General features: G+C 39.3%; 3 protein-coding genes across 3 annotated transcripts in view; 1 reads left to right on the top strand and 2 right to left on the bottom strand.

Annotated features, from left to right (window-relative positions):
- Positions 1 to 2,178, bottom strand: part of LOC111596100 — a 33,944-nt gene extending 31,766 nt beyond the window's left edge. Inside the window, exon 1 of the mRNA XM_023310160.2 lies at positions 2,087 to 2,178. The gene's annotated coding sequence lies outside the window, so the exon portion shown is untranslated. The remainder of the gene's footprint in view (positions 1 to 2,086) is intronic.
- A 4,623-nt stretch (positions 2,179 to 6,801) lies between these two features.
- Positions 6,802 to 12,324, bottom strand: LOC111596094 (early boundary activity protein 3). Its single transcript, XM_030224542.1, has 3 exons — positions 12,190 to 12,324; positions 8,280 to 8,405; positions 6,802 to 8,209 (listed from the first exon to the last, which is right to left on the bottom strand). The coding sequence occupies exon 3, from the start codon at positions 8,026 to 8,028 to the stop codon at positions 6,802 to 6,804; it is 1,227 nt and encodes a 408-aa protein (XP_030080402.1). The 5' UTR covers positions 8,029 to 8,209; positions 8,280 to 8,405; positions 12,190 to 12,324.
- Positions 10,632 to 12,098, top strand: LOC111596095 (early boundary activity protein 1). The gene is made up of 2 exons (XM_030224539.1): positions 10,632 to 10,637; positions 10,944 to 12,098. Exons 1-2 carry the CDS (start codon positions 10,632 to 10,634, stop codon positions 12,096 to 12,098), a joined length of 1,161 nt encoding a protein of 386 aa, XP_030080399.1.
- Positions 12,325 to 12,862: the final 538 nt, after the last annotated feature.

The following is a 12,862-nucleotide window of genomic DNA, read 5'->3' as shown; positions in this document are numbered from 1 at the left end:
AGTTGAAACGCGATACAGTTTAAGGCTGTTGATTCATGTGTCACAACAGGATCAGATTACCTAACCAAATCAGATATTGGGTAAAATCAGTTCAAAACCCTTCAGAATAGGGTTCAGGCTGAATCATTTTGTTGTTATAACTAGGTGTTAAATACCGTTAAAATACTTATATACATTTTTTTATGCCTGCTTAAAGAATATGAAGCCAATGCCCCTTTCTCAATTTTTCTCCCTTCTAAACATATATTAAATTTTAAATATATTTCTGCTTATGTTAAATTATAGGGTATTCACGTTGTCTTCTACACATTTATAGCTTAAGAGTTTTCTAATATGTTTTGCTTTTTATTTCGCTGCAACTGCATGTATGTGTGAATTTCAAGGCACTTCTTTATGGCTGGCCAGAGTGTATAAACGTGACTGGCCCACGGCGGTGTACGGATTGCGCATACGCCGCGCGTATAGCAGCTGAATGGAGTGAATGCCTCAATTAGTTTATGTTACGCCCGAATAAACACACGTTAAAAGTGCGTGTAAACAGAGCAGCGAAATAACAACGCCTTGTACGATGGGCAAACAATAAAAGCACTGACCAAATTAGGCAACCAGCACGCCACGCCCACAGCGCCTATATGAGTGACCGTCAAGCTCAACAGTCACCCGCCCGCCCGCTTAGCCACCCACCGCAAAACAAACAGAACTGTCACTTGTCACTGGCGCCTGTGGGGCACCAGGCTTAGACAAAGGTAAGTGTGGCGGGCGGGGATGAAGGCAGAGCTGCGCCCCGGGCCGCTGGTCAGATAATTTCCTTTGTTCTGTATGGCAAATGTTTTTTATATTTTTCTTTTTTCTTCGTTTTTTTTTTTTTATTTTACTGGAGGTTCTTGTCAGCTATTTTTCCGCTTATTTTATCACGTTTTGTTGCCTGTTTATACACATTTTTTGTGCTCCTTTGTGCTCGCCTGTGAGTGTGTCGCAACTCAGGCTCAGACAGGTAGCAGCAATATGCAAATCAAACAAAGAGCCGAGCACAGGAACCGACGTTGACAGCAGCGGAAAATGGAAGCTGAGGAACGCGAGAGAACATCAATATGGATTTCACGTGCCCCAAACTGGATAAGAGCAGAGCGTCTAAGAGTGGGCGGACGAGGCCCTAAAAAGACGTTGATCTAATGCAATCACCTCAAATTGTGACATTGGCAAGCAGCGTTTTGTCTCATGTCATTTAATATATGACTCGATTTGTTTATTTTTTTTATAAATATTTAAAGTCACATTGTATTTAGGAAAATATCATTTATACTTATTTACTTTTGTATTGTGTAGCATTTATTGGTTTTATATGTTGATTTTTTGATTTTTTAGTATTTTGTAAATTTATTTAATGTTTACTATTTTTATTTACTTCTCAATTAAAGTTATTGTTTTTTTAATATATGTTGGTTTTTTGATTTATTAGTATTTTGTAAATTTATTTAATGTTTACTATTTTTATTTACTTCTCAATTAAAGTTATTGTTTTTTTAATTTGCACTTACTTATGTGCTGAGTTTTTTGAATAAATAAAACATTGCTAAAATATTTTTTTAATACTATGTCCTTTATAATTATTTTTCTTATTCATCAAAATTTGTTTGGTTTCTAAGAATAAATGGAAATATATAAACATGTTTAACATATAGTTTTTTAAGACATATTTCTCTTACATTTATTTTCATAAATATCATGCCCGTTTGATATTTTGAAAACGTTTTTTTTTTCGTTTCTTTTCACATATGCAAAGTTCATGCCTTTAAATAAATTGTATTTATTCAGCTATATTTTTGATTTATAAACAAACTTTGATACAGTAAAAATATACTTCAAAGCTGTCAATTTAGCTTTGCATGGATTTTTATTGTTTTATTTATTTGATTAACCAAAATCTTTCTGTGATTGAGGTTTTCTTTATAACGTGCAATAAATATAACGTGCAATTTTCGTATTTCTTTTCTTTATTTCCAGGTTTTTTTTTGTAAACAAATAAGCAAATTGGCTGTCATAATAAAGCTGATTAGATCGTTTGTGGCTCAATGCGGCAACTAACCATTTTATTTACTTAGCGCCGAATGTTAAAAACAATCGCGTATACGCCTAGAGTGCCTCGTGCTTTCGGTGCGTCGTCGCAGAAACATGCGCGTCGCGTGTGCTCTCGACTCAACGTCCGCGTTTCGACTGAGAAGCAGAAGGCAGACTGCAGGCACACACACTCAGCTGCCAGAGGCTGCGCCGAGTGATGTTAGCTGAGTGGCCGAGTTAACAGACGGTTAGCAGACGTTTAGCAGCAACAGCAACAGCTGAGCTGGTAATTCATTCATAATTATTTTGAGTGAAATTCGGTACTTGGAGGCGCAATCTGACGCTACGAATCAATTTACTTAAGCAAAAATGTGCCACTGGGGAGTGACTGGGCAGCGCGTGTCCTAGTCGCAGATATTAAGCAGACAATTCAAGACATGCCTATGGCTATGCATAAACATATATATACATATATATATATATATATATATATATATATATATATATATATAGATGTATATGCAAAAGAGCAGCCCATAACCCGTAGTGAAAGTAAATGTTGACCTTTTTTGGTGGAAATAAAAAATAACATGCAAAAAAATAAATGCGCGTGAAATGTCAAAATCAGTGAGTAGCCTAGGAAAGGAGGCCAACAAAAAACATATATATGTACATAATAAGAAAACATAGAGGAGAAAGATGACAACGCATAAACAGAAAACAAGCAAATGCCAATGCCAAGGCAATCAAGAAAATTTGCTTCAACAAATGGCAATGGCAAATAAGAGAGCGAAAAATACAACAAAGTCAAGTGTTTGCACGAGCTCTTGATGATGATGATGATGGTGATGATGATGTTGATAATGTTGTTGTTGCTGTAACAAACATACGCACACACACATACATATTAGCTGATTTTGTGGTTGGCCAAAACTAACCGCAAGTACGTAAGCACTTTGATATTCCTGTGGGTTCCCTTACAACCAGCGCCCAAGGCATTTAAAATTGCAGCACAGCTCATGCAACAAAATGTTGCATCTGGTAATTGCTGCAGTGCCCTTGTCTGGCTTTATCATGTGGCCACAGTGTGCGTTGTACTGACATTTTTCCTAGCTCTTTCTTTTTTTTTGCATACCCATAAAAGTTATAACCCAAAGCTGGATTTATTGTGCTTAGAGCTTAGACAAACAATTTCCAAATTAGACCACAGCAAAGGCACACGCAAACGCCCAGCTCCAGCTGTTGTGTCTCCAGCCCCCATCATCTCACTCTACTTCATCTGTTGACTGTCGCCTGTCTGTCTGGCTCCTGTTGTGCACTGCAGGCGGCCGGCGCTGAGGTTGACGCTGGAGCTGACTTTGAATGTATGCTGTGTGTGGGTTTATTAAACTAAATTGAGCTCCCTCTTTCGCTAACCCTCGCCCCTGTTATCTGTCGAATGCAACTTTTTGCTTTAGCATGTCAAATTGTCGCCTCAATGCTCAGAATCCTGAAAGTAGATAGTGTGTGAAAGCATAAAATATATACAGCAGCAACAACAATAAAACAAAAGCCACAAAACAATAGAGAAAAGAAGACAAAAACTTTGCAATTGTAAAAGTTTAAGTTGCGTTGGCTTCATAAAGAGCTATTGATTTATTTCTTGGTAATTAATGAAGTTCGTTTTGGGTTAAGTTTACTCGTAAGCCTTTTTTAAATAGTTCTTCTTTTGCGGCAGCTTTTATCATACCCATTTTCCATATGAACTAAAATTTTCTTCAATTTATCATGAATTGCTTTTATACTTTTTCTTTTCACTTTTATATTGAATGAAAGCTGTACATACGATTTATTGAGATCCATTAATGAGCTGTGGGTGGCATTTTCCCACACATTTTTCTGCTACGCAGCGTCAAGCATTTCCGTCTTTCTTTTTTTTAACTTGGCCAAGTGGAATTCCATTGATACTTCCTAAACACACGCACGCCCCGCTGACTTTTATGAAACTAACCACTTAATCACCCTATCATATCGCTGCCATAAAACGCAATAACAACAACAACAATTTGATCAATATTTATGTGTGCATGTGTGTGTGTGTGTTAGTACACACATGAGACTTAAGCATTGCTTCCCTGGAATCTCTTCGAATTGCACGCTGCTGAATACTATTGACTCGCTGATTATTTTTATTTGGTTCTCGCAAACGTTTCGATTGAGATATAAAACTATGCCACTGCCCTGCCTACGGGGTAAATATAAACATTTATATACGATTAAGTGTGCTGTTTATTTTGATGTTTGGTTTAGTGCTTCCGTTCCTGCAGCTTCAACGTGCCGTGCCTTGTCAGATATTGCGTATACGCCGCATTAAATGGTCCAGAATGAGATAGACAAACAGAGATGAGAGTTTCGCAAGAGCAAAAAAAAGGAAAACGAAGGAAAGAAAAACAAAAAGAAAACAAACTCATGGCAGATTAATGTCGAAGTGCTTAGAGTGCTGTTCATACCGAAATTGAATTCAAACGTTGTGCGACGACACGGTAAATCAATAAAAAACTAATCAAAAAATCAAAAGCAAACAGTGGGAATTTGTTGAACACCAAATTGAGTGTCAGCAGATTATCTATCTATATATGAGTGTGTGTGTGCGTGTGGATGTCTCTACAAAAGTTGAATGAAGTTCATATAAAATGAAAACAAAAACATTTCACAAAAAGCCAAATTAACGCTTAGCTTCAACCAAATTTCATTTCATTTCAAATGTAAACCAATTAAATTAAAAGCATAATATGCCAATGTTGTCTGCCACTCATAAATACCCTGCTAGAAATGGAATTATTAATGGGCGTGATGGATATAAAGAAGTCTTTTTTTTTGCAGTTGAGAGCATGTAACGGATTTTGTGAATTTTAACCCAATTGAAAGTTTGAGTTTTTAATTAGGTGATATTCTATAAATTTAAAACAAATGTACAAATCAAGATAAATATTGTAAAGCATAGATTGATATAAAAATATAATGAGGTAATTTATTGATATGCTGCAAGTTCTAAAGCCATGAAATGTTTGTGAATGCAAATCGATACTCCGAATTGAGTGCTTTTTTCTATCTTCTAACTAAAGAAATTCTACTACCAAGACTTAAATGATATAAATGATATAATATATAATATATAATATAATATGCATATATAAAAGCTGTATTATTTAGCTATTAAACTCAATGGACTCGCATCTCAGAAACCAATTTCTCAGTCTACTTTAAATAATGAAATGATTAAGAATTCATATTCGAAGTTTACAGCAACAACATTAAGCAAAGAGCTTGGATAAATTTTATATTTAATACCAAATGCAGGGTATAAGAAAGTTGCTCTACTTATACTTTTGTCGCTTACTTTTAAATTGTGTTTTATTTTAACCACCCGCAACGACATTTTCGGTCATTTTACAATTTCAATTTATGCAAATGCAACAGCCGAGCATTCCTCCCGAGAGAGGGAGAGACAAAGTGAAGCCACAGGCTTTAATGCTCATTAGGACGTAGCCGAAAACCCACTGAGCACATCCAAGTGTAGCATTTTCTGTGGGACTCAAGAGCTAAGCAGTGTATATCTAGAGGGAGAGAGAGAGGGAGAGTCGCCTGCATATATACAATTGCTTGTGTATGAAAAAACACAGTGCTCCAAAATTACATTTTTATCAAGAGTTTATGTCGAGAGCGCAGCTCTCCAATTCCACGGCTAAAGCCAGTTGCCATTTAAAATGCAAAATGTCTGGTCTTGGCGCTTTAAGCCAACCGAAATGCATGCAATTAATTTGAACTTACGACTCAACGAAACGGAATCAGCACTAACAACGGCTGTTGCATTCCTCCCATTGCTCGGCTTGTGGCTATTACGACGTTTTAATGACGATGCTACCAATGAATGCGGACTTAAAAGAAGAAAACCCTCATTTATAAAAGCCGAACAGTTGAAGTCGTTCTTATGCTAATTTTCTAGAGCGAACTTGAAGAGGAAACTTTGTATGTTCAAAGTATCTTCGAAGCAGCACAGATCATGTTGCCTTGAATTGAAAGAGAAGGAATTTTGTTTGAGCTTAATTTATGGTGACCAAGTAAGACGGATAGGCATGGCAATTGCAATGAAACTGAAATACTTTGCTTTGTTTTTAAATTAATTTTGCAGTTACATCAATGCCAGTAAATATTAAATAGTATTTTATTCAAATGGAATAAACTATGCTGGCTATGTTGGCAGGGCTTTAAGCCAAATCTTAATGCTGTATCTACATTGCTGGGTGGTTTTTAATAATGAATGACACAACAACTATTGGCAGTTTCAGCTCATACCAATCTGCGTCTGAATATTGATTTTAAATCTAAAAGAGTGCTCAAACTTCACAACTCCTGAGACTGGACTCGAGTCGTAATCTTACTAACTATTTGAACTGCTAATTATTGTGGTATCTGTGGCTGCTTTTATATATAGTTATTAGAAATATTATAGTTTTTCTTTGTCTAATAAAAATTTCTAAATACAACTGATGCTTTATCTTGATTTATCTTTTTCAATGATTCAATGCTCATACCAAATATAATCAAAAATGAAATCATTCAACCCAATCTAAATGTATGTATGTTTAGAATTGTACATATATATTTATGTATTACAAAATTACAACTTAAAAAACTAAAAGCTACTAACAAGATTATAGAACTATGTTCAATTAGATCTTAACATAAGCAGTGCACAAACACTTAATGCAGTTCGTCGCCGGAATTGGAAGCGATCTCAGGCTTAGGCTGATCCATGCGGCATTTCAGATTTCTGTTGATGTTGTCGACCATGTCGAAGGCTTCGATGATCAGCTCGGCTTCGTTCTGAGCCTTTTCGCTCATCTGCTCGAGGCTGCGACGCAGCTGCTTGTGCTCTCCGCTGGCATCTCGTTGCTCGGCGCGCTGGAAGAGCGTGTTGCTGGCGCGGGCAAAGAGCGCAGCAGTGCCGCTGCCGTGCTGCAGCTGACGGTCGAGTTCGTCGGGCAGCGGAAACTCTAGCTCGAGAGCATAGCGTCGTAGCTGATTGAACTTGTTCTTCATCTGCTTCTCATCTTGGCTGTAGCTGATGACAACAGCCTGCAGTACGACTTCGTTGCCAGGCAGCTGTATGTAGGCGATGACGTCCTTGAAGTGATTCTCCTGTCGCCACACTGTTTGGCTGTAGGGTATTACCTGGTAAACAACCATTTCCGGCTCGGGGCTGTACTGCACCAGCAGCCAAGTGTTGTTGTCCATGGGCTCCTGGGCAGCGTCCAAGTGTTCATCGAAGGCGTGATCAAAGCAGCGCGCCTTCAGATGCAGCAACACCTTCTCCATATAGTTTCGCTGCTCGTAGGCGTACAGCACATGGCCAATGCAGCCCGGGCCCAGCTTGACCAGAGGCGTGCCACCTAGTTCTGGCTTGGTGCTCAGCCAAGCAACGCGGTTTGGCGATACCATCTTCTGCACCAGGCGCTCGCCCATTGCATCCTCTTCGTTGTATTGCACCAGCAGCTGCCGTGCATCATCATCTTCGTCGTGCTGCTCCTTGCTCATGGCCAAGAGGGCGGCGTCGACCAGCCGGCGCTCATCAGCGGCCAAAATGAGCTTTGCCTCCAGCTTGACGCCATTGACGCGAAACTCAACAAATCGTGTCATATACTTGTCGGATACGTCTGTCTCCAGCAGCTCCATGCTGTGCAGCACGCAGTAGCGCTTTTTACCATTTGGCTCGCCTTTCTCCATGGAGCCTTCGTCCACCTCGGCCAGAAACCATGAGAGACGCGTTGCTGGCGTAGCGCCTGCATTACAAATCGCCGAGTCATCCAAGCCACTATCATTGCTTATGTTGCTCATGGTTGAAGATTTTAATATATTTTTCTGGAAGTTGTTCGTTTCGATACGCTTTGTTGCTTTGCTCTCAACAAACTGATGATCGCAGCACTCCATCGCAGCCTTTTAAGGAGCAGCAATCTGTTACCTCTTCACCTCAGGTAGTCAAGCTATCAAAGTTTTATGATTGTCCAGTTGAGCGGATTAACCCATTTGCTGATATGTCGCGCAGCTGCTAGGGTTAGCAGCCATAAAGGATTTTGTCGCCAGGCTTCAGACTTTGTTGCTCGTAATGTACCTGCAGCAAATAGGTGATCTATGCCTGTAGCTTATGTTTCCAAATATATATGTTACTTATTGTTTATTACGTTGGATTGTGCCAGCAGAATTTTAGAGTTCTTGATTGCAACAGATGTTACTATAAATCCAATTCCTCTGCACCTTTCGGAAAGCGGGAATGAAGGGTCTTAGCCTTTTGACACACATCTAGAAAACTTTCCAAGAGTCAGATTCAAAAAAAAAAATATATATATATATATAAAGATAAGACATATCTATATATATAGTAATATAGATATGTTTTAAAAGTTGAAGAGCTTAAAGGATTGTTATCATATATATATATATATATTTATTAATGAAAAGATGATTATTGATGAAAGACAAAACATATCCTAAACTATATAATCTATAAATCTATATAGATCAGAACGCTATCATTTGTGGGACTCGACTGCAACATTGTTACTTGTTTTGTTTGCTTATTTAAAGATAAAAAAACATTTTATAATAATATAATAATTTGTATAAAATGTTACTTATAATTTTAATAATACAGTAAGAATTAAAGAAAGAATTAAAAGAAGTTAGTTACAATTTATAATTGATAGAAGACATTTTGGCTTATTTCGATTGATCAATATTTTCGAGTATTCAAATTGTCAAATTTTACTTGTCAATAGTAATTTGATTTGCAAAGCCCATGTGCCTATAAATGATCAATGGCTCTTAATTTAGAGTTATTCTGTCAGCGGATACTCCGAGTACTTTTGTGATAAACTCTCTTGTTCTTAAATCCAACTTGTTAAGAGATTCGTTAGCATTTCCAGCACCAGCTAAGCGACAGCGCGCTGTAAGCTCAAATGAGCTACCGAATGGACGGCTAATTGATTTGTTACCATTACGCACGTCGATTGCACAATAGGTGAGAATGTCATCGAATAAGCCCTGGCTAATGGCTTTATCGATGGCCGCGTGACTAACGAGCAAACAGCCAAGAACTTGGTTCGATACCTTCATTTGCACGCTTACGTGGTAGACATTGTCAGCACGGAGAAGAACAGCCAGCAGTATATCGTTGAAGCTTCGATGCCCAATCAACTTTTTTATCTCAGAGCACAGATCACTGAGCACAAGCTGACCTTTATTTGGACAAGCTTGGCAAATACTGGAAGAATGACGGGGCAGCTGAGTTGTGGATTCAGTATGTAGACAACGGCAGCTCCTCTGGAAATGAGGCCTTATGAGAAACGAGCATCCTTGGTGGTGCTGCTTACACTCCGTGAATGTCCTAGGATCAATCAATCTTTGGGCAGTATTGCAAATATAGTGCTGGACTGGTTCTTTTAAGCTATTCACTTTAGGTTGGCTTGCTGGGATTAGAGCCCTTGCAGCGTGCTTTGACTTGGGTATTCTGTAAACTTGCCAATCATTTTGGCACTGGCCTGAAGCATTCAAAGCCCCGTCATTATATAGCATAACCAAGTCTCTTGATTTATTGTCCACTGGACCAATTTTTACATGCTCTTCAGCTGGCATGATGTTTTTCGGTTTAAGCGAAGCTATATTGGTATGCAGCTCATTCACTTCTGCCTCAAGTCTGTCAACCTCAAATTGAATTCTGTTAATTTGATTGTTCAACTGCGGTAGGGATTCACAGCTGAAGTATTTGTCCACCTCTTTACCCTTGTATTCTGTTCCCCTAGAAACAGTCTTTAGTGGCTTTTGTATGGTGGTATCGTTCTTCTTAACAGAGTTCACAACTATTGTTGGATGAGATTTAAAATGAGGTTTGAGGTCCCAATCGATTGTGCTTTCTACAGCATTTTGTGTGTTCAAATTGAATAAGGTTGGTTTGTGAAATCTAACGGATTTGCTCCCTTCTGGGTTGGAGTTGATCGGTTTAGATAAACTGGTATTAGATTCCTCGCGGACCTGAATGATATTCCTGAGATTGGAGCCAAGATGTTTATGTTCTGTTTTAGAGCTGTTTGGTGTAGAATCGGGTCCGTCAACTGGTGTTCTGTGGTGCGTAGAAGTATAACAATCAGAGAGAGGCTCATTTACTGCATTGTCTTCATGCGGCAATATAGCGGATCGCATTACTTTGTTTGCATTCTCATTCTGCTCATTAATATTTTGCTCTTTCGATTCGAGCTCCTTAGGCTCTGTGAAAGTGTTTCTACTCGCAGTAATATGATTTATGTGGTCCGATGTTCGTTCAACAATTTGAATTGGTTTTTTAAGATGGCCATCGGTTTGGGTTGCCTTGTGATGAACAGCTGGACGGGTGCTCGGTAAAAAGCTATTCTCCTGAGCTGAGACTGGCTGCAGCTCGTCAAAAACTATGCAAGTCGGACGTGTTGCTTGATCAGGTAGATCAACATTTGACAGCTTATTATCGACTTCATCATTGTAGTGACATCTGCGGGGCGATCCGCATGCAGGTAGGCGATCATTTTGTTGGATCGCCGCTGAGCCTGATCCTTCTTGCCTATGCATCCAATACAGCCGGTTCAAAGCATGTATTTGCTATATGTGCGTATAACATCTGCAAAACGAAGACCAATAAATACGTCATATTGTACCTGTTCTCCTATTCGAACGTTTTGGAAAAGGTATATAAGAGCGTATCTTATTAAGCAGGGCATTCAGTCATCAACTGGACAACAAACGTGAATATGGTAAGTCTGCACATAAGAAGATTGCCTTTGTGTTATTCCTATATGACACTTAACTTATTCTACCATTAGATTAATCGTCGTCAACGCTTGGAGTTCGCGCTCAGCATTTTGCCATACGACCATAAAAGGGTGGAGTTGTCCCCGGCGCAAAAGCAGGTTGAGCAAATTATAGCGCGACTACGAACAGATGACACCTCTGCCGAGGAGGAGAGCGATGATGAGAAGGTGCGCCAGAAGCAGCGCACTGCCGCTGGCTTCGCCGAGCACACAATGCGCTGCATTGAGGAAGCTGAAGGTGTTGTCTATCCGAAACCTAAGAAAATGCTTAGCACATTGGCTACACTGACGCTGGCTGCTGAGAAGCTGTTAAAGACACAATGCAAGATGGATGAGGACAACATGAGAGATGAGAACGAGTTCGAGGGCGACTCGGTCATGGATGAGGAGGCAGCATTGGCCAAGCTGGACCGCAGAGAACTCATGGAGAACAACATTCTGGCACTGAACCAAGCGCGACTGAAGATGCTGCAGCGTTGGGAGCGCAGCAAGCGCAAGGCTCTCGACTTGCTCACCATTGAGATCGAGAAGGTGCAGACCATGGATCAAGCGCACGAGCATAGAGTGGCCCAATTTGATCTGTTCCGCGATGGCACTGATGAGCACAACACCTCAACGCCCAAGACCAACGACGACGACGACGATGAGAAGGAGAATGAAAATGTTGTTGAACTGGACGATGACGATGAAGAATACATGCCACACGCCGCCGAAAGCAGCAACAAACGCAAGCGACTAAAGAAGCTTGTTACATCCACGCCAAATGGCAAACTCATTTTTCCACACTTGGAATTCGATCATTATGCCAAATCGCCCATGGTCACTATTGGACCCAACGGCACACAGATATCGCGTGTTTCCTTGCAAAGCTTAAACTGGACCATGTCAGGTCCGGCTATAACCCGCAAGTTGCTTTGCGAAATCTTCGATCGGGATACTCTGGCCTTCCACACGCTCTCGGGCAAGCCGTCGCCGGCATTCAAAGACTGCGCTCGACCCAGCAAGCAACAGCTGGACCCACTCAAAGTAGCCGACCTGGTCTATCTGATGACCAACAGCATGCAGATGACGCCACGAGAGGTGCGCACAGCCATCACGACCAAGTGTGCCGATGAAAACAAAATGCTACGCACTCGACTCCAGCGACGTCCCCGCAAGACCATCTAATCATATCTCTTACTAAGACTTAGTTTTAGGCCCAGTGCATCGAATTTCAAATTTATATAGAATAAACATAACTCTTGCGTATCAAATTCACCTGCGTTAAAGTTGTCTCGGGCTTGGACAACATATACGTGGAACATTTATGCCCAAAAACTTTACGTTCAGTCAATAATTTAGAATTTTTAAAAACACAAATATGGACTACTGGGTTGGTAACATAGCTGAAGTTTGTTAGGATAAATATTCATAAGTATATCTGATGAATGGGTAACCAAATTATAGAAGTGGACTGAATTAAGCTTTATTATGTTTACAACTATAGTTGACCTTAGTTCACTTAATGAAATTTTACTATATAGATAAGGGTTTTATAAAGTTACACAAGCTTAAATCATAATAAAACAAAGATATGTCTTCTTATTGTCAATTAAACGAGCTTTATTATATAGACGATTTAATGACATAAATATATAGAAATGATTTTGGTCAAGTGCTTAATCTGTTCCAGTTCTCACAATCTTCCCTATCATGGCCATCATCGTCAACCACCAGCTGTGTTTGGAAATTATACAAAATTTATATAATCTTTATATAAAACCAAACTAAAAGAGCCTGCATAAAATACTTGTCTTTTGCTCTCAAGGTATACAATTTAAAGTATTCTTCATACATTCAGTCAAAGGAATTAATGTAATTATATATTTGACAAATATCCTCACAGACCAAACATGCAAATAATGAATGAGTGCAGATTAGGCAGAAATACC

This window comes from Drosophila hydei, unplaced genomic scaffold, assembly GCF_003285905.1.
Source record: "Drosophila hydei strain 15085-1641.00,03,60 unplaced genomic scaffold, DhydRS2 tig00008114-arrow-pilon, whole genome shotgun sequence".
In the NCBI taxonomy this organism is placed as follows: Eukaryota; Metazoa; Arthropoda; class Insecta; order Diptera; family Drosophilidae; genus Drosophila; species Drosophila hydei.
This window is presented reverse-complemented; position numbering and strand designations above follow the sequence as displayed.

Excerpts from the sequence above, each read along its gene's own strand:
- LOC111596094 (XM_030224542.1), bottom strand. The coding sequence starts at position 8,028 with ATGGAGTGCTGCGATCATCAGTTTGTTGAGAGCAAAGCAACAAAGCGT.